General features: G+C 41.4%; 1 protein-coding gene across 5 annotated transcripts in view; it reads right to left on the bottom strand.

Moving 5' to 3' along the window:
• IKZF2 (IKAROS family zinc finger 2) overlaps positions 1 to 27110 on the bottom strand; it is a 148688-nt gene that overhangs the window by 52971 nt on the left and 68607 nt on the right. For 3 of the 5 annotated variants that reach the window (XM_050916168.1, XM_050916169.1, XM_050916172.1), the window contains exons 4-5: positions 13384 to 13650; positions 2588 to 2755 (exon numbers count right to left, since the gene is read on the bottom strand). In XM_050916168.1, the coding sequence (XP_050772125.1) occupies positions 2588 to 2755; positions 13384 to 13650 (435 nt within the window). The remainder of the gene's footprint in view (positions 1 to 2587; positions 2756 to 13383; positions 13651 to 27110) is intronic. The other 2 variants (XM_050916170.1, XM_050916171.1) reach the window with 1 other exon arrangement.

Here is a 27110-nt window from a genome sequence, read left to right as displayed (position 1 = left end):
GAATTACACATGTTCAGCGGTACCTATGTGTTGAGTAATACTTTCATTTTGGGGCTACGTGCATTGTAAAGTACTAGCGAATAAGGGTGGCACAGTATAGCTTGTAATGTTTCTAAGTACTCTGAGATCCATGAATGAAGATACTATACAAGTACAAAGAAAATAGAAATACAAAAAAATATAGGAATAAAAGAGAAACTGTCAACTCAAAATTGATGTGCAGTGCAATTGTAGCTCTGGCAGTCCCAGGATATTAGAAAGACAAGGTGGGTGAGGCAATATCTTTTATTGGACCAACTTCTGTTAGTGAGAGAGACAAGCATCACAGTTAAATGCACTTAGGTGAGATGCTCGGACTACCTTGCCCACACCTAAAGAAGAGCGGTGCGTGGCGTGAAAGCTTCTCTCTCTCACCAACAGAAGTTGGTCCAATAAAAGATATGAACTCAAAATCTATTCCGTTTAAAAAAAAAGTTAAAAAGAAGTTCCAGGTACTTTAGCGGCCTTTGAGATGCTAATTTCTATGGGTTTACAATCACATTTTCCTATTTTTTTAAATGTCCTCCTTTGTTGTGTGAAAGACCCACACACAGAAGAAGGGAAAACTGACTAATAGATTACACAGAGGAAACACTGAAACTGGCTAAGTGGCGTCATAAACACAAAGTGTTGCCAAAATCACAGACTAAACAAACTGAAAAATTAGGTGTTCAAACTCACCAGTCTTTCTCCTATAGTATTCTCGGGTGTTTCCTGTTATGAACAGTATGTAAACAATATTTCAGAGAAAAATGTGATGTTTAATTTGACAGCGTCCTTTTAATTATTAAAATTCATTTTAAGGGAAAGAGTTTCACACATGTTGAAATAAGGGGCCAGATCCTCAGCAGTGCAAATACGCATAGCTCGCTTGATTTAAGCGCAGCAAAGCTGATTTAAACTGGCTCAACTTGGATCTGGCTCAAAGTGTAGTGCTTTCACTTAAGACCAGACTGAGGTCTCATCATTATCTTCATTCCCAGGTTTCATTTCTGATGTATCTAGTTTTCTGACTAGGGAAGGAAGAAGAGGCAAAGACTCTATGAAGTTTACTAGACTTCTGTTAGACCTTCTTGTTCGGCTTCTTTTTCTAGACTATTAAGACCAGTCTATTAACAGAGTGCAGTGAGGGGAGTCAGTAAACAAAAAAATCCCACCCCTTAGATAGAAGACACCCCTCAAAAGAAGCGGGAGTTCAAAACTAAAAAGGCAGAACTTGCAAGTGCAAGTGAATCATTGAGGAGCACATGTTCCACTGGCTTCCAACAAGACCTATACTTCTAAGTGACTTAGGCACTTCTGAAAAATCTCACCACTGAACAGCAACATTTCATTCTCATGCAAAAAGTACAAGATCCGCCTTATATTTTCACACAGGAAACGTGAAGAACCTATATTTAGGTAACAATATCTATAGTCATCTAATGAAAAAACAAACAAACAATCTTAAACCATATTGAGTGTGTTTTTGTAATATGGGTTATTTTTTGTCATGATTCATTTTTAAAAATAAAAATATTTTTTCTTTCACTATACTTCAAGCAGTTATGGTTAGAAGAATGTGTGAAATTCACCACATGATCCTCCATATGTATTTTCTGCTAGGTAACTCTGGGTACCAAGAATCACATATTACAATATGTTAAACAAGTTCATCAGTAAAAAGGAAGAAGAACAGTTTCCAGACAGTCTAATTATCTCTGTTCATTCAAAAATTAAAACACAGTCTCCTGTAAATGATATCCCCCCAAAAGATGAACATTCTAGGGGGACAGATAATGGTGGGTGATTTTCACTTTTTCAGGGGTTTAGGGGTTGTGTTTGGCTACTCCATAAATGAGGAAGTTGGGCAGAGACGGTAAAAGTAGTCTGGCCCCTTGAGATGTCCATGTGCAGGGGCCAGACACAACATGCATGACCCTCAACACAGGGACTGCTATAGTCAAGTGCCACTGACAGCACTGGACTCCTTGGGGGAGCCAATAGGGTTTTGAAAGGATGTGACCATAGCTCCAGTGGAGCTGGTTTGAACAGAGGGGAGCATACAGTGCATTCTCTCCAATGGGGATACATCCTCCTTATGCTTTAGGAAGCATTGTGGCTTAATGGCATGCCTGAGCCCTACAAGTAATTAGGGTCTATAAATCTTACCAATGTCTGGAAGTTACCAGGTGCCAAGAGGGACAGTGACATGAATAGTAAAATACATTTTTAAATTACCTAGTTTATTTTGATCAGTTTTTTGGGATTTTACAGATGCTCAGGACTTAAGATGTCGACACAATCTAACGCCCGAAGTCAGGATGCATCTAACAAGATGCGCAAAGGGAAACGTGCCAGCATCTGTGCAGGAGCTCATTCACACAAGAGGTAGATCTGAACCACAAAGTCTTGATTTGGATTTTCGGTTTCCCAGAGTTCAGAACTTGGTGTGTCTAGGAGCCCAGAACTAATTAACCAGGAAATGTGGTTGCAATTTCAGAACCTACTTTGATTTAACAGTCACAAGGAAGAAAACAAAAAGGAAGAGGAGACATTCGGGGCTCACCAGAGTGCGTCCTGAGGTGTCCTGTGAGGGCGTCCCTTCTCCGGCAGGCATAGCTGCAGAAGGGACATTTGAACGGTTTTTCCCCAGAGTGCAACTTGATATGCCTCAGCAGGTTCCCCTTCTGCGTAAAAGAAGCTCCACACTGGTTACAATGGAAGGGGCGCTCACCTACAGTGGAGAGAATCATCAAGAAACCATCGAACACAGAACACACAGACCCAATATCCTATTGCTTGTAACAGAATGTGGTGCAGCCATATCTAAGCCCACTATCACTCAATTTAAACAAAGGATTTGTGGCAGGTTTAATATCTTTATAACCTGAGACTTGCTGATGCTAAAGGCCCGCACTTCATGATGATTGTGGGCAATATTTTCAACAGTGGTTTTGGGTGCCTCAGTTTTGGGCACTGACCTGAGATGCTTTAAGAGGCCTGATTTTCAGAAAGTGCTGAGAATCCACCCTCTGAAAAAGGTATCTGAAGCTGGGCAACCAAAACCACTAATCGCCGTGGAAAATGTAAGCCCATTGCTGTGTTGCTATCTGTGGCTTGCAAATATTTTTATTGTAGGCCCCATCCTCAGAGGAGTTTAGAACAGTCACAAAAATTTACTTTGGATAGCTGTCATGGTCTCAATGTAAAAAAAAAAAATATATATATATATATATATATATATATATAATCACACACACACACACACATATTATATATACACATATACATACACAATTTTTTTCTTTTTTAAAAAATAATTAAAACCCCTTTTAAGGCTCCTCCGCACTGCTAGAGTGATGCAAAGGTCTTTAGTGTAAACGAGAACCAGGCCCAAATAGCTTTGGTAAGTAGCAAACATGGCGAGAAAAGCTGCACCCTAGAAAAATGAGAGGTAATTAGAGTTGGGTTTTAAATAACATTTATTTAAAAGTTATCTCCATCATGAGAGTTTTGTCTTAAAGTAGAAATTAATAAGTGTTTAATAAAACCATTTGTGTTGATATTGAAGGTTTGATTTAACCTGGAATGGTTGTGATTTTTTCCCCCAACCTAAACAACACAGTTTTTCATTAAATAAATAATAAAATAATAATAATAAAGTAGGAAACCTGAAAAAACCCACAATGATTTTGTGAAATGAAACACAAAACACAATGTGATAGACTAAGTATGTTACAAAGGGTGTCTCAATTCAACACGGCACTTAAGCACGTGCTTAACTTTAATCATATGCTTAAGCCCTATCGGTTATAAAAAGGAAGTCAATGGGATTGAAGCATGTACTTAATGTCAACCCTATGCTTAAGTGCTTTACTGAATTAGGGCTAGACACTGAGATGCTTTTATTAAGGCCTTGATTCAACAAGATACTTAAGGATATTTCTAACTTTCAGCATGCAAGCAGTTTTTTTTTGTTTGTTTTTTTTAAAGCTCATCTCCTATTACAAAGCTTTGGCCACATCAATCGCAATGCGGTGAAGGCATGTTTGGGTCGACAATGAGTTGGCTGAAGAGGAGTATTAATTTTATTTTAAAATAATTGACTGCATTCTGTAATCAATTGTCCAGTTTTGTAGGATTTTAGTTCCACAGTTTTGCCCCCTTTTGAGGCCATGATCTGTGACGCAACCTCCTTCCCAGACAGACTTAAGGAAAAAAATCTGGACTTTCATTTGTAAATGCTAAAAGAGAGAGGGAAGGAACTTAGCTATGTGCCATCAAGCACATTTCAGCTTCTTCTCCCCATTCTGGGCTCAGCGTAAGACCTTTGTATTTAGGATCAGTCATGTTGGCTAAGTAATGGAAAGGTTCCATAGCTTCCCTGAATCATTTTTCCAGTTTTGCTGCGTGTGGTTCCATTTCGTCATTGTTAATAACATTAAACCACATTTACATGGCATCTGCAACAGGACTGTCATCAACCTGTAATCTGTCACATCCCTCCAAAACCTCTGTCAATTGCTTTTGTAAGATTAAGGGCCCCTCGTTGCATAAAATGCATGCTATGTTTTCATCAAACTACTTCTTATGTCTACTGCAAATTCCATCATGTGTGTTGGATACAAATTTAGAAATGTAATCTTCCTGAGAGCATGACTGAGTGTTATTAAGAAGCTAGGGCCATAAATCCTCATTTTTTTCAATCAACCAACAGCTGATGGTAATTGGGGACAATTTTTTTTTCCAACTTTCACAATGTGCTTTAGGGACTGGGTTCAGTGTTACTTTTCTCTCAATAAGGTTGAAATAGTGGGCTGAACACTCACAATTGAGAAGTCTAAGTTTCTATTTATAAATGGCTTATGAAGGGTTAATAAATGAGTAATAGATACAATAAACATGTTACAGACATGAGTTGTATATATTATTGATGGTTATAAGCATGTCAGTAGAAAGCGATCCAGATTGTTATAAGTAATCTCTTGACCTTTTGGACTTAATAATTATCTATAACAATTGATTAGCCACTTATTAAAACCACTATTCATCATTTAGTAACCCTTTATAAACTATTTATAAATGTAATATTAATATCAAGTGTAACCAAAACAGATTTCTAGTACCAAAAAACTTAAATATACATTAAATTTTTGTAAATGTGTGATGGCAGAAGTTCAAAACATTTTTAAAAACCATCCCCTCACGCTCCTCCCAAGCAAAAAATAGAAACCCCTCCAAACCACTGTGAAATCCAGGTTTTTCACAGCTTGGACATAGCTCCCTCCCAAACACAAACTAACAATCAAAATTTCTGAAGACTGTGGTTGTCTAGAAGAGTAAACAGAGGTGTCTATGTGCTCTTGGATTAACTGTGGGTACCGTACATTAACTTCAACCTCTTGGCACAAAGAAAATAGCCTATGTAATGGTTACAGATTATTCCTTTTTCTGAGGTCCTTCTGCCTGTGGACTAGTCCGATGATACCTCAAAAATTCTTTGGCTTTTCCAAAGGTAAAACTCAAGCCAACAGTCACGTGGCTAAATATTTAGCTCCTTACATGAGCCAAACGCCCACTGAAGCTTACTGCCCTATTCACAATTGACCTGCAACTTACGTAAATCATGAACACCAGAAAAAGTGGATATAAAATGTTACCACTCTTGATCTGTTACTGTTCTACACCAACTTTGCACTGGTGTATAGGACTGCGCAAGGTGTAAGGTGAATTGGGCCCTGGGAATTTGGACCAAGTGGATTTGGCAAGATGTGGCCCTTTATAGCCAATTTTAACTATATATTATATGGTGGTCGGGGGGGGGGGGCAAATCGTGCCTTGTGAGCCACATGCAGTTCTTTTAAAGTTAAAAGTGCAGTTCTCCGCCTACCAGACTGGGGGGTGGGGGTGGGGGGGAGCTTAAGGCTTGCATCCAGCAGCACAGTGGTGGGACTAGGAGCTTCTGCCAGAGATGACTGGTGCCTTCGGAAAGCGTGTGTGTGTGTTGGGGGGGGGGGGGAGCACAGTTTAAAGGTTCACACCCCACAGCTTGGGCCTCCCCAGGCATGCTCCCACTCTTATCCTCAGCGCCCCATCCCTGCAGCTCCCAGGTGCTAGCTCCTCGTGGACAGGCAGCAGCAAACCGCTGGGAGCTGCGGGGTCAGCGGCCGCTTTAGCTGCCTGAGGAAAGACAGCAGCAAGCGCAGCAGCTCTTCCTGCAGCTCCCAGCTTGCCGGTTCCAGCAGCTGCCATGCAGGGAGGTGGCCTGGCGGTACCATGTCACTGACGGGGCCAGCAAACCCTGGCAAAAATCTGAGTGGGCATATGACTCTACATGCCCCCTGGACACACGTCACCTCTGGCTTTTACCCAACGAGGAGGGAGGTCTCAGGGCTTCAGCCTTACAGGACTCACGTCCCGGGGCTCAGCTGAAGCCCCGAGCCCTGGCAGGTGCACCCTGGCTCTCGAACTCCTGAAGATTATCATATGCAGCTCGGAGGGTCAGTAAGTTTGTCCACCCTGATATATAGTACCTTTGCTATAGACTTTACAGTAGCGTAAATTAGCACAGCTGACTTTTCGAAATAATACAATCTGAAACCAGAACTATGTACTGATGAACTTCCTATTAATGTTTTCTAATAGTAAAAACATTCTCAAGAAGCAAACCAGCTCCTTCTCTGCTTAACTGGACTGCTTCCATGTACAGTTATTCCCCCTAATCACTTCAGCACTCAAGTGGTGGGCAGAGGTTTCAGTAGGAGTTATCCTCCTTTATATTTCATCCCACTGTGAAATACAATCCTGACATTCTGAGCATTAAAACAGCATTTTAACTGGGGACCAGGGGTATATCCAAACCTGATCTGCCGCTTTTAGTGAGACGCCAGTCCAAAGTGTTGCAAAGTGTTGAAGACAACATGAGTAGCCCTCATAAGAAGGCAGGTAAAATCAGTTTCCTCCAAAATTCAATGAACTGCTTCCTACACGGAACTGTCACTTGCTTTTTAAAAAAAGCTTCATTCATTCTGGAGATTTTAAATGGGGAATCAATGAGATGGAGGCATTGCTGCACCAAATTTGCTGTTGTACATGTTTCCAAACATATTATACCTGCATACTCCGAACCTAGTAAAGAGCTATTATCTAACCCCTCTGTTAACAACGAGCAACACCTCTCTCTATAACTTTTCTCACTGAAGTCAACAGAACTGTCTGCAAACTAAAGCAATGGGCTTAATTCTCATTTGCACAGAGGACCTTTTTACATTGCTACAACAGTGCATATTAATTAATTACATTAATTAAAATTAATTGGAGTGTTAATGTAATTATTTTGCACCTGCCTTTAAGGCTCCTCTTCCCTAGTAGAACGGTATAAAGCAGCCTTTGGGCAAATGAGACTCAGGATCAAACTGACTGAAGGTGTCAAAGTCGGGCCCATAGAAATAAAGGGATTCTGATTTTGACAATTGTTTATTTTGCAGATAGTTTTGCTGTTAAAAGAATGTATTAAGCACTGAGAGTGGGATACTTACAAAACAGCCCTCTTCCCCTCCTCATGTCAAATTGCTATGCCCAGGGAGGTATGAAAAAAACAAAAGGGTTAGTTTAGCGTTAATGATAACATTAATTTTTCACCCTCCACATAAAATTGTTTTGAATTATTTTAATTAAACTATAGGAAGAAATTTTTCCTCTGGTGTGTTAGTTGCCTCAACTGCTTTGGGAGCACAAATGAAATGGTAGCTGTACTGCTAATCTATCAACAGTGAAAGCAGAGCAATCAGCCTTAATCCGAGCAACATAAAAAGTAAATGAACTCATTTCATTTCCATATTTGTTGTTCTGAATCCTTCGGAGCTTCTTGGTCTAGATGTTTATCTATTGCATTGTATTCCATTAGCTAGTTAAACGATGGGGCTAAACATCGCTTTAGAACAGTGATTAACTACAGAACAAGCAAATGAGTAAGAAAATTGAGGGTTTTGCTTGTCTTTATTTTGGATAATCCCACCTCCAAGGGGCAGGAATTTTATTTGAATTCTTTTATTAATTTCTCAGTAATTCCTGAGCTCAAATAGTTTAAGAGCCCGGATTTTCAAGAGCACTCCGTACCCAGATTATTTTAAAAAAGAGCTCAACTCCTAGTTAGTCCCTTAAAATGAAGAGGCAACAATTTTCAAAAAAACCCACTAATCCTCATTGTTAACAATAAGAGCTGCTGAGCACAGAGCTATTTTGAAAATCCAGCCTCTTCTTTAAGTACTAAATGGGAGCTGAGCTCTTCTGAAAATCTGGCCATTTATTTAGATGCCTAAATGGAAGATGCCAAATTCTTTTGAAAAATCTAGCCCTAGAACTTCTGCTCCATTTAACCAATGCCAAATAATATCACGGTGCAAGAGGCAGTAGCTGGCAGCAGTCTAGGAATTAAATCAACTTAAGCCTTTCTATACAAATATTTGACAGTCCAATGAAATTAATTCTAACCAGGGAATATGGCCATCTATTTAAATTTGTCTGTGGTTAACCATATTAAGCATGAATGTCTTGAATACCAAATAGCACAATTAGGTTTTTTGGTTCCAAATTGATTGTGCCAGAACAGCCTTATCCCTGCATAAAAGAAAAAAGTTAAACAGCATTTTCAGTTGTTCCAAGTTCTGCATGTGCATATGCAATGCTACGAATGTGACAGTAGGATTTGGTAAAAATTCCTTCCCTGGTACATTAAATAAACACTGCGGTACTAACACGCAGGTAGTGTGAAACCAAAGGCTTGAGAGTTTCCTGAGGAGATCACCCAGAATAGCAGAAATGCAAAATTTCACCAAGGTAAAAAGTGGTTAACATAGGTGGGCTAGATTGTGATACCCTCATCCATACTGAATAGTATCTTGCAATATGAGTAGTTGCACTGAAGGGAAGGCAGTATGACCTAGTGGACAGAGCACTGGACTGGGACTCAGGAAAACTGGGTTCTATTTCTGGCTCTGCCACTGGCCTGCTGTGTCACTTTGGCAAGTCACTTCACTGCTCTGTGCCTCAGTCTCTCCATCTGTAAATGGGGATAATGATACTGACCTCCTTTGAAAAGCACTTTGAGATCTACTGATGAAAAGTGCTAGATAAGAGCTAAGTGTTATTATGGTGATGGACTGAGGCGACATCTTCACTACCCACCGTATCGGCGGGTAGCAATCCATTTCTCGGGGATCGATATATCGCGTCTCATCTAGACGCGATATATCGATCCCCAAACGCGCTCCTGTAGACTCCGGAACTCCACCGGAGCGAGCGGCGGTAGCGGAGTCGACAGGGGGAGCCGTGGACATCGATCCCGCACTGTGAGGACGGTAGGTAATTTGATCAAAGATACTTCGACTTCAGCTACGTTATTCATGTAGCTTAAGTTGTGTATCTTAGATCGATCCCCTCCCCTAGTGTAGACCAGCCCTAAATTACTATTCAGTGTGTGTAAGGGTCTCACAAACCTCACTGAGGCAATAGCATGGCTACCAAAGAGCATCAATGTACACAGTACGGTATCAGCTCTGCTGAAAGCGGGAAGATAGAAGAGGGTTTGTTTTTTTTCCATTCCCATAAAGGGCAAAGCCTAGAGGGATGACAAACTCCCTTTTAAACACATTATAATTCCTTGGTATTTCTGTAGACAAATCGGATTCTTGACCCTACTCCCCCCCCCCTTGATTCTGCCAAACAAGAGTGCCTGGAGTACCCGATGACAATATTACCTGATTATCCAACTACTGCAGGAACACAAAAAACTCTTAGAAAGATGTTGCTACAGCCCCCCGTCCCCGGTATGCAACAGCACAGAGAACGAAGTTTTTACTGAAAAGAAAGAGGATGAAAGAGAAGGAAAATAAATTAACCCTGATGTGCTCTTGTGAAATGAGCTGGGACGCTGCACTAAGTGAAACTGTTCCATCTTCACATCGCATCCCTATGCTGAATGTTACTGATACTTGACAAACAAATGGAAAAACTGCACTTGTGCATTTGGAAATTGCTTTACCTGAATTATCAATGCCTTAAAAAGTGCAGGGTTCTACAGTAATGGTTGCTACCTCGGCAGGAAGGGTTCCATTGTGGGTTTACCACAAGCCCAGAACCAGGGGCATCGTGAAACTGTGTGGTCACGGGAGCAAAAATCTGTGCCAGCCCTATGCCTGTCACAACCTACTTCCCTCTTCCTGTGTCTGTTCAGCCGCACTGGCTGGCGTGTTGTGGGGACAGAAGAGACCTCACCAGTAAGGGAGGGGGAGGCTGTTGTGCCCTTTGTGATCAAAGAGTAAGGGGTCATCTTGTAACCCCTTCTTTCTCTGGGTGAGCCACAATTTTGCCCTATGTGTGTGTGAATAATGATTATTACGGTAAGCTGCAGTGTTTGGGACAGAATGGCACCAGGCTTTAGGGACGGGATCTAACATTTTCTGGAGGGGAAGACAACTGAAGTTTCTGCAAGGCAAACAGTGGGCCAGACTGTGCCTTGCAGTATACAGGACATATCAGCTATGCAGGAGAGGAAGGGGAGTCAAGTTCCCACATATGCATTGGCCAGCAGAGCTGACTGGGGGCAGTGGGATGAGGAGTATGCTACATCAGGAAGGGCTGATACTGAATCCAGTGGAAAAGGAGAAGTGCCTCTGGAGCACAATTCCTTCCCAGAGTTCCCTTGTGGGCTGCACAGCCACCTGTAGCCTAAGAGGGCTGAGTCCAAAGGCTCAGACTAGCCCATTAATAGCTACTGCTGATGAAATGGCAGTATAGTGTTCTAAATACTACCCTTGCTATGGTATTTTTAATATTTGCATTTTGCCATTGAAGACAAGGATGTGGACATCCAAGCAAATTCCTCTTCTATGGACATGACGATGTCGACGGTGAAGCAGCACCTAAAATAAAACAACAGGCCAGCTGGTTCACTAAGAGCTACACAGTGAAAGGAATGCCCATTTCTATATGCTCGAAATCATCTGTATAGAGCAGTGCATCACAGCCTCTCTGCTCAGGGGCAAAGAGCCAGAGCACTGTAGAGAAGCTCTAATGGGTTTACGAAAACAGCAGTGTGTTATATAATCCTTAGCTACACATGCACATATAGCTGCATTAGTCTGCACAGTAGAAGGCAAATGTTGTTTAAATGTGGGTGCCTAACAGGTTAGGCACCCAAATAACTTGTATGCTGAGGCACCTAAATAAAAGATGTGCTGACAGAGCTCTACTGTCCTGTGAGGACCTGCCAATGCTCAACACCTCAGGCCGGTTTTAATTAGGAGCTTAAACTAGGGTTGCCAGGTGTCTGGTTTTCTGACTGGTCACTAAAAGTCTGGTTGGCCGCGGTAACCGGCCTCCACCATTGCGGGGTGGTAGAGCAGCAGTTGGAGCAATATGGAGGAGCTGTTCTCTGCTCAGCTGCTGATGCCTGACAGAGCAGTGGCAGGCTTTGAGACTGGGCACGCAGAGGTAGGTGCTGTTGCCCAGGAGGGATAGGGGGATCCTGTCCACCCCCCTTCTGCTCTGCCATTCCCTGATTGCCCCTTGCCCCAGGGACCAGCCTCCACTGTGCCCCAGTTGCCCTGGCCTCTTGGGGGAAACAGGCAGGAGCTTTGGGAAGAGATGGGCCAGGAGATGTTCGGTTTTCAGCCACTAGAAAGTTGGCAACCCTAGCCTAAATATAAAATGTAGGATGTCTAATTTGGGCACTAAGGTGGACTGTGTAGCCTCTGATGTAGCTACTGTACATCTATTTGCATGTGTGCATATGCCACTGAAAACTTACGGGAACTCTACACAACCCAGGGACTCAATATGCTCTGCACTTTCTACTTGACCAATCTAGTAGTGGGATGTCAAATTGTCAGTCAATCAAGATTTCAGTTCCCTAAGTAGTGCTTTTCCTCTGCTGTAGCTGCCAGTCTGTCTGAAATCATGAATGCACCATGATACTGCAATGCTTTGCATTATCCATATATGCTAATTTTTATCAATACAACTTCTGTAAAGAGCATTAACTTATAATTAAGGTTACGATTCTGTCACAGGTATTTTTAGTAAAAGTCATGGAAACCCGTGACCTGTCCCTTTTACTAAAAATAGCTGTCACAGAAAATAGCTGTGGCAGGGGCTGACCACTGCTGCTCCCATCCCAGAGGGACTGACCCAGCCCTTGCTGCTGCTCCATTGGGCTAGGGACTGCGGACCAGTGGTGGGCCACCAGCCAGCTGTTCAGCAGCCCAGGACTGGCCACCGGTCAGCTGTTCTAGTGGCCACTTCTCTGGCAGGCCAGGGCTGATAGCTGTTCCAGCCCTGCCCCAGAGGAAGAGTCAGAGGTCCTGGAAAGTCATGGAATCCAAGTCCTCCGTGACAAAATCATATCCTTACTTATCGTATGTATATTATTGCTCTGTGTAAAAGTTCTCCATTTCTTTGTCATCAGTTGCTCACTACTGGACTGCAAACTATTCAGTTCATAAAGGGATAATACAAAGTCTTTTCTTACTCTTCCTTAACACACATCCCCACACACACTATTTCCTAAGTACAATATTTGAGTGTAGACTGTCTGTCACACCATTAACAATATCAAAGGCACGAGGCAAGAAAGAGCTTTCCCCTTCCTGGAATCTCTGATGAAAGCATGAAGCACCTAAGTATGTCCCAGGACAGCAAGCACATGCTTTAAGTGCTTTCTTGAATTGGAGTCCCAATCTGAGTGCAGCCCAAGACTTTCCCCAGCAGGGCCGCCCAGGGGGGGTGAAAACAGGGGGCAAGCAGGGCAATTTGCCTCAGGCCCTGCAGGGGCCCCCACGAGAATATAGTATTCTATAGTATTGCAACTTTTTGTATGGAAGGGGCCCCCGAAATTGCTTTGCCCCAGGCCCCTGGAATCCTCTGGGCAGCCCTGTTCCCCAGATACTTAAATGTCTCATCTTGAAGCCTAGTAACTTTAGTCACTTAGCTTTGAAGAAGAACGTATGGGATCACATGCACATTAAAGACATGGAAAAGAATGACACCTGTCAATTCTACATGTGCTGAACACTCACCATATTACTGCTGGGCAAGGATGATAGTCAGATTTCCAGACTTCTTTTCCTTGCTATTTCTAAGAACTGAAGGCCGGCACTCAGTGCCAAGAAAGCTTTTTGCTGGCCAGCAATAGAGCGCCACCAGAACTTTAAAAGAGTAAATCCACCCCAGTCAGTCACCCTTCCCCACCCCATCCCACCATCCCCATTGTCACCCTTGATTACAGAGGCAAGAGAAGAGTTGTCAGGTAATATCAACATCAGATGCCACAGGCAGTCATCAGGTTTTCTTTCAGCTGCTTACCAGTGTGGCTCCTTTTATGTACCATAAGCACATTGGGCCCAATGCAAACCATGCCACAGACGTCACATTTCAGTTTACCATTCGGAAGCCGGATTCCTCCCTCGCCTGACAGCTCCTGGATCTTTCTGTTTTCCGCCATCTCGTTGTTCTCAGTGAGGGGTTCTTCCAAGCTGCTTCCTTCATCGTGACCCCTGATCTCATCTTCACGGCTTAGAGGTTTCCTGTCAGACTCCTCATCACTTTGCATTTCTAGCTTTACTGAATTTGCTGAAATGTTAAAAAAAATTCTATAAACAAAAAACAAAAAAAAAGTCTTTTCCTCATTACCAATTAACTAATAGCATGACCAATTAGCAACATTATTAAATTATTTGGCTACAATAGTGTCTAGAAGCCCCCAACATGATCAGGGCCCCATTGTGGTAGGTGCTGTACATGCACATAGTTAAAGACAGACCCCACCTGAAGCATATACAATCTACTCTAAACAGACAAAAGATAGGAGAAAGGAAACATTTTTATTCTCATTTTGCAGATGGGAAACTAGGGCACAGAGAAATTAAGTGACTTGCCCAAGGTCACCCAGAAATTCTGTGAAAGAACAAGGAACTGAATCCAAATCTTCCACTGCTTTGACCAAAAAATCATTCTTCCTTTCATGGACCCACTGAATGCAAGGAGTAGAGAGTGGTGTACCACAGGGAATGAACAGTTAAAAATATTTACTCCTCCCCTAGCACCTAGTTCTAGCAGTTGCACATCAAACTATATACTGCAGTCTTCCAGATGGAGAAAGCTACACAATCAATTCACTGAAATGAGTTCTCCTTACAGGCAAACTTGTTCAAAATAAATGAGTTTAATGAAGTAGGGCATACATGGTGCAAAGATAATTTCCAAGTCACACTTCTTGCACAGAAATGTTTTATGACAGAGGGAAGACATACGATACATAAGCCACTGCTTTTCTGCTACCAAGGCAAATAGGCCTGAAATGAGACCTACTATACCACCTATGTTCTGGTTTGCAGTTCATGTATACAAGTGGGATAAGGGCATCCCATTGTCTATGCACACTGTTAACAGCCTGACACACAGCCTGGGAGTCTTCCATTGACTTCAGCGGACTTTGCTTCAGACTGTTAAGGTGTCATCCAAATTCCATCAAAGCCAATGAGAACTGACAAAGAAAGAAAAAAAAATCAGGCCCCTTATTGAGGTGTCTCAAAGTGAGTTTAGGTCCCTCACCTTAGGCACCGACATTTGAAATTGTTGTCCAGTTAGTGAAAGCTGCTGTAAAGAATGCCCCAGAGTTTCACTGTCTATCCACAGAACAGGTATAGGTGTGTCAGAACCTGAAGACCTAAAGAAGAGCTCGGTGTAGATCAAAAGCTCATCTCTCTCACCAACAGAAGTTGGTCCAATAAAATGTATTACCTCACCCACTTATCTCTCTTATATAAGAACAATTTCAGCCCTTACAGACTGAGGTTCGAGTTGAACCAGAAGGTAAAAGCTTCCTCCATTTCCCATTACGAGTACCCTGAGCTATTCAGTCCCTTAGCATGAACCTCACTAGTTACCCTTCTATGTCCCCACCCTAAATATTTGATAGTTAAAAAGGTTCAGAAATCTGTGTTTTCATGTTGCCTAGGGCATGTATAGTGATAGGAACAAAACAAAGGAGATCAAAGGCCAATTAGAGGTGACTTTCTAATAGTACAATTGTTGAAATACATCTTCCACTGTCCACCATGGCATTAATGGGAGACAAAGAATGAATATACTGTAGTAAGGCCATACAGAAAAAGGAGATAGATAGGGTGACCAGATGTCCCGATTTTATAGGGGCAGTCCCGATTTTTGGGTGTTTTTCTTATATAGGCTCCTATTACCCCTCACTGCATCTCAATTTTTCATATTTGCTGTCCGGTCAACCTATAGACAGACTGTGGTAGCCATATGTCATTGCAAACCCAGCCATCAAAACATTAAACATTTTACATTAAGAAATATTTTTGCTCTTTACTTGCTGAACGGAACTGATATTTTATTTCCACAAAGACATATTTGATGATACAAAGACATCATGTCACACCTGAGGGCTAAACGATGACTTTGCCTCAAGTTCTGGGTCTGGGCTCCCGCTCATTCCCTGCTCCTTCCAGCCCATTCCGCACAGAAAGGGGCAGGAATATAGCAGCCCACAGAGGCAGCTTTCTCCCGCACGCTGCTAGCCATACTATGGGTAACTGGCACAGAGGAATCAGGGGAAAGCCTTACTACCCTTTACTCACCTGTGTGGACATGAAGGACAAACCACAATCTGGCCCCAAATATGTACAGTTCCTACGTTTTACACAGAGCTGCTCGAAAAAACCACCAAGATAAAGTTTTCTTGAAAAAACCTATGAAAATCTCACTTTTTTTTTTTTTTACAAAATATCAAAATTGCACATTTCAATTTTTATTCCACCCTGCCCAAGTTGTGTTTGTTTGAATGAAGTGAGATGATTAAAGGTAACAAATTAAGAGCCAAAGACCTAGGATCAATTCCTAGCTATGCCACTGGCTTGCTGGGAGACCTTGGGCAAGCCATTTCTCTCATGGTGCCTCTGCTTCCCCATTTGTAAAAGGGCCTCCTGTGTAAAGCACTTTGAAATCTACATATCAAAAATACTGTACCATCATCATAATTATCCTGAGCTCTTACGCTGTACTTTATATCAGAGCTCAAAGTGACTCACAATCTTTGAACGTGTTTACACTCACAACACACCTCTAAGGCAAGACAGTGCCATAGCCTCATTTTTACGGATGAAGAAACTGACTTTGCTCCAGGTCACACAGGATGGTTTTAGTTCATTGCAAGATCTTTGCTCTGGGAATTAAACGGCCAAGGTTCTACTCCTGCTTTCTCTTTGAAATTATCTGTGTATGTTTTATTCGGAGCCGGATTATTAAAGGTACTAAGAACCAGCAGCTTCCATTCACTTCCGCTGGAACTGGGGGCATTCACGGTTTTAGCACAACAAGCCCAAATTAATCATGGCTGCTGTCGTCAATGTGGACAGGAAGTCTGTGGCAGAGTGAGGAGTAGGACATTGCTCTCCTGACCCCAAATACTGTGTCTTTACGAGGATAAAGGGTAATCTTGTGGTTGAGTAGGAATAATATGCAAAATAGTCACAACACACTTTGCACCAAGTGAAGGGGTGTGTGTATATGTGTGAGTGACCAAGTCTGCGCGTGTGCACATGTGAGAGAGGGGAGTGTAATTTGTATCCAGCGTTTATTTTTATATAAACTGTAACTCTACTGTATTTATTGTATCTGAAAAAATAAACGTTCATAGGTGCTGAACCTTCACAGCTTCCATTCAAGTCCATGGGAGCCCTTGTTGCTGAGCACCTCAGAAAAGGCCAGTAGTGCTTAGAAACTTGGGAGATTGTTGCCAGCATTTTATCTTACCCAAGTGTTTCCTTCTGCTGAATGCTGGCTTGCATCCAGTAGGACAAACAGCAAAACAAAACAGAGCAAGTTGTTTGCTGCAAAACAATCTTCCAGACACACAACCCTCTCAACTCCTCAGAACGCACCTCAGTAGAACCCTTCAAAGGCTGTATACGGACAGTTGCTCATTCCAGCTCGTCACAGAAAAGCACTCTGGCTATTGTGTAGAATTGTTCAGCCTGTTGACAAATTTTCCTACCCACACTCCCTTTGACTCTGTCTCTGCTGCTTTCAGAAACCTGGTATCATGTGTTTGTTGCTCTATGAAGGTTCCCTCTTCGGCTGGGACTAGGGAGAGTTGCAGGTCTCCAAGGAAGGGAATGCTGCTACTGTGGGGATCACCTCAGCTCTTCATGAGGACTTTGCTAATCAGGTCATCCTTGCTGCTTTATTTCATGTGGATGCATATACCAGACAGTATTTTAAAAACACACACAGTAGATGGGGTGTATTTATTTCTTCTATTTTATTCAGCCCTCAGAGAAGAGCTAATTACATAACCTTCTCTTTGATTTCACCTATTGCCAAAAATTTAACAAATACAAAAATTATGTTAAAGAGAGAAAGGATGTATCAAGCAGAGTTTGGGGCTATCTTGTACTGTATAATGTCTACAGGCAAACTGCATCACAAGGCTCTCTCTTTCCTTCTTTGCATGCTTACTGAGAACTGTGCTCATTCTTGCACTTGACTATGCAATAGATAAATACATGCGCACAGAACAAAAAAGTTGAAACTTTTCAGCACCTCTTCTACAAATCACAATGATACAGCAAATGAATCTAAAAGGTCAAACATAATCCAGAAAGACAAGCTGGGTGAGCAGTATCTTTTATCAGAACAACCTCTGTTGGTGAGAGAGACAAAACTTTAGAGTTTATACCGAGCTCTTCTCCAGATCTGAAGAAGAGCTCTCTGTAAGTTCGAAAGCTTGTCTCTTTCACCAACGGATGTTGGGCCAATAAAAAAGATATTACCTCACCCACTTTGCCTCTTTAATATCCTGGAGCCAATATGGCTACCGCCACATTGCAAAAATAATAATTAAAAAAACAACCAGATTTTTTACAAGGAGCATCAAACCTGAGGCCAGAAGTTTTCCCCAGTTTAACATTTCTTCATTTTATCACCATTCACTTTATTGTACTGTTCAACTCCTCCTGATACAAATGGAGACAATCAATCACTCACCATAAAAGCACCACCTATAAACTTAAAGCTAACAGCATGCATTTAGCAGGGCACACAACTGCTTTTCTTTCCCTCCAAGTATCACTATTCAACTGAGTCTAGCTTATACTTTAAGAGTAATTATTTTCTACAGGGCCTCTCTAGATAATACAATCTTGTCTCATGTGCTAATTAATCAACAATGCCATATTAAGCAGTGCTTTGGTAAGTCCTTCGTGTCAAAATATTTTCTTTATCCATGTATAAGCGCAACAATCACCAGCAAAATATTAGCATATGTTATGCTCCTATTTTAATGATTTTTCTAGCTTGAATATTATAAGATGATCCTGCTGTGCATTTTATCTTCTATTATGGAAGTTACCTTCCCCAAAAATGAGATTTAGAAAATCCCTAGTGTCTCATTAAAAGTTTTGATCCCCAGCTGAGACTACAAGGTACAGTACTGAAAAGTAAAGGTCATTATTAAAAAAAAAAAAAAAAAAGCAGCAAGGCGGTAGTAATGCACAGTGGCACCCCACTGCAAGACAAAGGGAAGCACAAAGCTCCTGCTGATAGACTATCATAGGGCAGATACAGTCTAACATAAAAAATCAAAGAAATTCTAAGTTAATGCTGACAAAACGTGTTCTTAACCCAGCATGTATCTAAACAGAGCAGAGCAGATGCCAAATTAGCTCACTCAGTGTTTGTTCCAAAAACCCTTGTCGAGGCGCACATAGTGGACAGAAGTCATGGATATATGGCCCACCTTGTCTCAACATTTCAAAGACCTGAGGACATTAAGTAAAAGTTAGTAAATATAACTACTCAGGGAAAAAAGACAAAGTATTAACTAGAGAAGGAGATATTACAGGTAGGCACAGTGAAAGCTTTTCCATGAAGTCCTGTCAATGATCTATAACAGGGGAGGCCAACTTACTGACTCTCCGAGCCATGTATGACAATCTTCAGAAGTTGGAGAGCCAGGGCGCACCTGCCGGGAGGCTTGGGGCTTCAGCCCTGCAGAAGGCGCTGCCTGAGGCTCGGGGCTTCAGCTGCTTTTGCTGCTGCCTCTCCCCAAGGAGCTAAAGAAGAGACCTCTCCCTGCAGCTCCCAGCTGTTCGCCACTGCCTCTCCGCTGGAGCTAATAACTGGTAGCTGAAGGGAGGGGCTGCTATGGGAAAGAGGGGGAGTCTGCCTGGGTGTGTGTGACTCAGGTTGTTGGCAGGGCCAAATCTTTAAATTGTCCTCCCTTCCCACCACTCTTACAGGTAGCAGTCATATCTGGCAGAAGCCCCTAGCCCCACCACCCACCGCAGGACGGCAGCCCTGAACTCCCCTCCACAGCACCATTCTCCACCTACCAGACTGGGGGTGAGCTGCCCTTTAACAGCAAAAAACCGCAGTTTGCTCACAAGCCGCAGTTTGGCCACCCTGATCTATAACAATTGGTCTATGCCGGTCCCAGCTTCTCCTAGGTATAATTCACGTATGGTGGTTTGGTGATATGGCCTGCTGTCAGCCACAGACGATCATGCAATGACCTAACTCCTTCCACATCTGAATCTAGGCTTATGGACTGAAAAATTACTTCATTAAAGCACTGTGCCTCATGTCCATCCAATTGAGAGGGGGTGTATGTGGGGGAGGTAGATTTAATTTTAGAAACATGGGAGGTGGAACGGCAAGTGGTTTATGACACTAAAGACAAAAACAGTTTTGCTAATTACATTAAATTGGGGGGAGGGGGAGAGAGGAGAGAGAGCAAGTTTCTGCCTGAAACGATTCTGAAAGTTTAAGGTAAAAAAAAAAGTCACGAGCATCTTTTTTTCTGGAAACAAAGAATAAGGACTTGATTCACAATTAACTCTACGGTTATGTCTACACTGTATAGTTAACTCAGGAGACTGGAATCCGGGTCCAAGCACCTGGGTCAGCCCAGCTGGAGTGTAAACATCCCCACTGCAAAGCCCTATCTAAGTTACTAGGTCCTCACTCTTTCTGTGCTTACCCATGTGTGTCTGGGAGCATATGCCTTGGTTCTTTGGGCTGAGACACTCTAGGCTTCCTTCCCCAATCAGTTGGGTCAATTGCAGGAGACCTCATCCATCCTTTGGGAGTGGAGGGGAGAACTGTCAGAAGGGCACTGGAGGACTAGCAGAACTTGATTGGTCTCTAGCCTACGTCCTAACTGCTACGTAGATGGGTTCCGGCCTGAACTAAAGCAGAGCCTGGGCTCTAACCCACACCTCAACTGGGAAAGTGAGCCTGGGTTTAATGCACCTGCAGACCTGGGTCAGAGGATTTTCTGTGTGGGCAGCAGGAGCAGGGTGGATAAAAATCAATAATTTTAACAAACGGATTTAAATCTGATTTTTTAAAACATTTTAATTAAATACAGTTGTGGTTTGTTTTTTTAAAAGGAAACATTTAAAATTACATTGGAAATTGAATATGTAAAGGCCTAAACTTATCATCATCTATTAAAATAATTTAAATAAAATTAAAAATAAGTTAAATAGTACATGTTTGCTTCCAAGTTTCAAAGAAAGACAAAACACAGAACTGGTGGAAGTCACTGGCTAAGCATCTGGAACCAGAGTTTGTTGACCTGCTAAACTACTTTTCACAGCAGTAGCCTCTTCTGCAGGTGCAGAGAGAATATTTTCTTCATTTCAGCTTATTGAACTAGTTCAGTTCAATGATTAGTTCATTCAAAATTAAATAATCAATTGGGAGTTGAAAAAGCAGGCAAGCTCTTTTCCTCTTCCAATCTATGAATGAACACTTGATGCACGTTGATCAGATGTTTTCAGAGAACTACCATGATGGCACCAAGATCTCATATTTGAGTGGTAACAGCTAATTTACACCCCATCATTTTGTATATATAGTTGGGATTATTTTTTCCAAAGTGCATTTCCTTGCACTTACCAATATGAAATTTTGTCTGCCATTTTGTTGCCCAGTCATGTGAGATCCAGTCAGCTTTGGACTGAACTATCTTGAGTAAATTTGTATTGTCTGAAAATTTTGCCACCTCACTGTTCAATCCCTTTTCCAAATCATTTATGAATACGTTGAACAGCACAGGTTCCAGTACAAATCTTTGGGGGACCCCGCTATTAACCTCTCTCCATTGTGAAAACTGGCCATTTATTCCTACCCTTTATTTCCTCTTTTAATTAGCTACTGATCCATGAGAGGACCTTGCTTCTTATCCCATGACTGCCACTCTGGCAGTGTAAAGAGGCTTTAATGCTAGCGTAAACATAATTTGATGCTGGAGCAATGCAAAGGGGTCTCATTATAAAGAATAATCGTACCCTGAGCCTCTTCTTCAGGGCAGAATTTGGCTCTTTAATTAAAGAGGCTTTATAATCAACTTTGGTTCTAACAATAACTTTATAAACGTTGGTTCTTTGTTTAGTTTGGAAAAGAGAAGACTGAGAGGGGACATGATAGCAGTTTTCAGGTATCTAAAAGGGTGTCATCAGGAGGAAGGAGAAAACTTGTTCACTTTAGCCTCTAACGATAGAACAAGAAGCAATGGGCTTAAACTGCAACGAGAGAGATTTAGGTTGGACATTAGGAAAAAGTTCCTAACTGTCAGGGTGGTTAAACACTGGAATAAATTGCCTAGGGAGGCTGTGGAATCTCCATCTCTGGAGATATTTAAGAGTAGGTTAGATAAATGTCTATCAGGGATGGTCTAGACAGTATTTGGTCCTGCCATGAGGGCAGGGGACTGGACTCTATGACCTTTCGAGGTCCCTTCCAGTCCTAGAGTTTATGAATAATGTTTTGCTAAAGGTTTAAACACGGAGCGCCCCCAACAATTCTCACTTAGAAAATCACGCATACCGGGGTGTGTATCCTGACAACAGAGAGGTAAGGGACTAGGGAATCTATTCATTTGTTTTCGCATAGCCAAGGAGGGAGGCAACTCCTCTTGGCAAACAGACTTACATTAAAGTGTACTTACTGGAAACTATACTTTGTTCCTGAAAAATGCTTGGGGCCTGATTTTCCTCTTGCTTACACCTGTGTAAATCAGGAGTGACTCCACAGTCAGTAAAGCTACATTGGTGAATGCTGACAAGAAAAGCGAACCCGGTCCACTGAATGTATGGATAGTATACTGTAGCGTTTGGCACATCCAATGGGGAAGTAAGGGGAAAATGAAGATATTTCAATGGTGTCTATGGGTGACATCTTCCTGCAAGAAATTTTCTGGGAAAATGACACTTGCACAAATTGGCACATTCCAAAGGGAAGTCCAGTACATCATTCCAGCTGCCCTTGAATAGTATTTTTTTTTTTATAAGCCTCAATGATCAGTCATCTCTGGCTGGATTGACTGGGCTGTATCCAGGGAAAGGGTGAACTCCATGAACAAAAGAAGAGGAATTGCCCATCCTTCCTTTCAATTTTAACTAGAGGCTCTTGTACATATGCAAAAGCCTCTCCCGCTACATTGCTGACTGTCCAATTTGTTCGCCAGCTCTGACACAGCATGAGCTACCAAGATGACGCTCTTGTGCGCATGACAGCACAGATCCTCAGATGGTGGGAAACCATGTGACATCACTGATTTCCATAGCGCTTTGTCAAGATATACCACAACCCAAACGCTTCTTCACTTGTCTGCATTGACTCAAATTTAAGAAGCAGATTACAAAGTTTTTATCCACACTACCGCTGGGATTTATCAATAAGTGTAAAGGGACTAGGTGCCCATAGTCCATGGGAGTTGGGTGCCTAATTTAGGCACCTTTCAAAATCCCAGACAAAAGGATTTTATAAGGACATTGAAGAATCACAGATTTAATCCTGCTCCCAGTAAAATCAGTGGCAAAGCTTCTGTTGAATTCAAATGGGAACATGACTGGGCCACGTATTTCAGGTCTGCGACAGGAGCTAGTTTCATTTACAGTTCTGTTATACTCAGTTGGTTTAAACTGGTTTCTCTGCAGTATCAAAACAGAGTTTCGATTGCTTTGTTTTTAACATCACTCTCTTTCTCCCAGTCCGATTGTCCAGTGCCACATGCGAGTGATGGGGACAGTGGTAGTGAAACCAGTGTAACAACTTTCATACCCTGTCTAAATAAGCTTATACAAATATTCCAACTGAAAAAAAAAAGTTAGTCATGGGAAGCATTCAGACTTAAACCACAAACTCCCAACAAGTTCAGCATTGAGATGAAATGCCATTTCTAAATTGGGGTCAAATTCTGACACCCTTTACTCACCTGAGTAGCACTTTATTCAGTGAGTAGTCCTACTGAAGTGAAAGGAATTACTCAGGAAGAAATTACTCAACACAAGGGTGTCAGAATTTGTCCCTAACTTTTGACCTAACCCAAAGGCCTTCAAAGTCAATGGGACTCTATCTATTGACTTCAATGGGCTTTGGATTAGATCCTCTGTGCCTAGATTTTGCAATTAATATGATATATATGTGTTGGACGAACCTTCTATAAAAGGACTCTGAGGTAAAATTTTGCCCTTAAATGCTCACATGTAACTAGATGAATGAGAACTGTACATTCATATCCCAGGCAAGCCTTGAGACTTTCTACAATATGTTTAGTGAACACAAGAGCCATGCTTCTCCTCTCAGCTCAGTTTAACCTTTGTTACTTTGGTAGAGTTACTCCTGACTTACTATAAATATTAGAGCTGATTCTCTGGTGTGAGTTTTCTCAAATTTCATAGCATTAGTCTAACATTAAGGACTCCAAACACTTTTTTCCTCCCCCCAAGAGGTTGGTTCTGTGCTATAAGAAGGAGCACTTACTCATTGACCCGTGACACCATCTGCTAACGTTCACTCCCAAGCGACTTGTGAAGATCCCACTGTGAATTTTATATACCTCAAATCTTAGAAATTTGTAATGGAAATGCTGACAGACTACAGCTATATAGGGATCATCAATAAATATATATAGCACCACTTCAAATTACCAAAACCTCATAGTTTCACTTATCATCTCTACTTCTCAAAGAGAGTGTGACTTCCTAAATGCTTTCTAAAGCACACAAAGTATAATAATTATAACAATAACAAGGATTTCATTTATAAAGAGCCCCCTCCGCCACAGGAATTACACTAATTAAAAAAAAAAAAAACACTAACAGAAAGAGAGTGATCGAAAGCCAAGTGAAGTGCCTGGAAAGATTCCCACAGTCTTTAATGTGCTTTGGATCTGGTGCTTAAATAGCAGCAGTTCATTTTCTGTGTCTATTATTGTATACGTTTTAAAACTAGTATTTTTAATAGGTGTAAGGCTTTCATCACAAGTTAGACCTTTTGGGCTACTCAAGTGGTCTCAGCTCATGGAAACAAGCTTGCTTTGTTTTTAGTTACGAAACTCTAACTGCTCTTAATACGACCTGACCTATCTGCGTCCTCTTCTAGGAAATAACTATAAATGACACAGCAAAGATACTTCTCCCCAACAGGACACACCTCCACTGAGTCATCCAAGGAGGAGCACCTGTCACAATCACAAAAATATTTTGTATGCCTTCATCTATGAACTGTAAAAGGGAGCTTAACATTCTCATTTTGTTTCTTTATTTTAATCAGTGCTTTTCCTGCATATTGTCAAAGTCCCATTTAATGGACCATGTTGGATTAAAAATAATGGGGCTAGATCCTTAGCTGCAGTAAATCAGTGAAGATGGAGTGATATCTATGGAATTTTGCAGATTTCCCTCAGCTGAGGATCGGGATAGCAACATGACAAAATATGTGCATACTAATTTATTATGCACCCTGTGCTCTCTTAAAACAAATCTCAGTGGGCTGCTGAAAATCCTTGAATGGTTGTATTATTAATGTGTTAGCCCACCAATGTGATCATTATGCACGGTCTTCCTCTTTCCATTCTGTATAAACAGCATGATGTGGCTGTGTGTACTACTCAGTTCCTGTGGAAAAGTTTCCGAAGTCAGTTAAATCATTTGTTTGTTTGTTTTAAATATGCAGAGTTCTGACAAGAAGAAGTTGTGCTGCTTTAAGAGACCTGTTTCATTGGACATAATTTATAAGTGTGTTTTTCTCTCATTCACTTTGTTGGTTTCAGACAGTCCATGAAGGTCAAACAACACAATCTGCTCCTGAATTTCCTTGCTTTTGCAAACTCAAAAGGACAAAGCGTGAATATTACTGTTTACATCCTTTTACCCTTGAACATACTTTTAAAAGTAACTTCAGTTATCGATTTAAATCAGAAAGTCGATATAAAAATGTCCAACTCCTTCCACTGCATGATAGATTCTGATGTTACAGCAATGGAGATCTGGAATAACTAGTCCACTGAAGTCAATTTATGAGCCCCAGGTTCTGATCTCATTTATAGCGGTTAAATCTTGACTAACTACTCCTCTACAGAGTATTCTCAGCTGCTATAAATCAATGTAACTCCAGTGGATTAGTTACATTGGCTGAGGATCTAACCCAATATTGTTCACAGATGTAAAATTGTCTAAGTGAGAGGAGAATCAGACCCCTGAGTCTAATTCTGAAAATTCTTATGTACACAGGTAATTCTTGCCCATGACTGAAGCCCCACAGAAATCAATGGGAGTGTTCATTTGTGCAAGGATTACTTATGATTGCAGGATTGGGCCCATACTCCACCAACATAAAACAAGATATTAAACCAGAGAAATATTTAAATGAATATCCTATATATATATATATATATATATATATATATATATATATATATAAAAATATATATATATATATATATAAAAAAAACTGGAAATGTTACGCTTTCACCTGTATTATTATGTAGGCAGTGACAGATGGCAATGGAAAAGATATGAAATAACTTTCAGAGTATTAACTTATTTCAGTAACGTATGTGCAAGATTCTTTAGCATAAAACACTGGCATTACACAGTCTCATTAAATCCATACATCTGTGTAGCAACTTGCAATTTCTGGATATTTTCTGACACAGTGTTCAAACCAAAAGCTTTTGCCTCACATCTCTTTTCTCATCATGTCAGCTCTAAGCCACAGGAAAGGCAAACAAAAGCAAAACTGTACGGTAAATATTCCTGAATAACTCTTAGAGAAGAATTGCTATTCATCATCTGTAAATTTTTTTCCTTTTAAGGAGAGATGAGGGGGGAGGGCAGGTGATTATATATACGGAAATCTAAATGTTTATCGGCTAAATAAATGGTTACTGATTTTAAATCGAAAACAATCAGTCTCATTTTTTTTTGCTTCTGGAGCCAAACTGTACATCATATTATTCAACATCATGCCCATAAAGTGGCATAAAAATAGTCCCACTGTCTTTTATAGGACTACTCAGAGAAGTAAGGATTATCTGTTTGGGGGACTGGGTCCAAAATCTTAGACATTTTAGATTACTGTACAGGTGCAATAATGTATAAACAGATGAAGAGTTTGAGAAAACTGGAAACCCCTTAAAATTCTACCCTCAGTGTTCTCCCAGAGGGCTCAGCATTGTTCAGGAAGGAAGAGAGGTAGCAGATTTATGCAAACTAAAGTTCCTACATATTAAATTACAGTCTTCTCTCTGCCGCATCTCTTGTTTTCTGTTGCTCCCATCCCATGCATGGAACTGCTGCTGCCGTCAATGGATGTGTGGCAAGCCCTCCAGAGCAGGGGCTGTGCACATCCATGCATTCAGGCCCTGGGTCAATGAGGCCCTGACGCTGACTGAAACCTGAGGGCACTACGACAGCACAAATACTATACCACAGCAGCGTGCAAAGCAGTCAGTACATATTCGCTAGAAATTGACAGGGAGAATAAGAAATCAATAGTGGAGATGGAAGACCTGAACTTTACCTGGAAGAAACAGCAGCTCTGCCGGTATTTGCATATTCAACTCTAACCTCACAAATGGTCATTTCTTTTTCAGTTACTCTTACGGTATCTTAGACAGCACTGATCTCTGAAAGACCTGGTAATATCTCATGGAAAACTAAAATCAATGTACTTGGAAAAGTTTCTGCCTAAATGCCAAGCCATGCTGTAGGGCCAAG

The sequence above is a fragment of the Gopherus flavomarginatus genome, chromosome 10 (genome assembly GCF_025201925.1).
Source record: "Gopherus flavomarginatus isolate rGopFla2 chromosome 10, rGopFla2.mat.asm, whole genome shotgun sequence".
Taxonomy (NCBI): domain Eukaryota; kingdom Metazoa; phylum Chordata; order Testudines; family Testudinidae; genus Gopherus; species Gopherus flavomarginatus.
The sequence above is the reverse complement of the archived record's forward strand: the minus strand, read 5'-3'. Positions and strand labels throughout refer to the sequence as shown.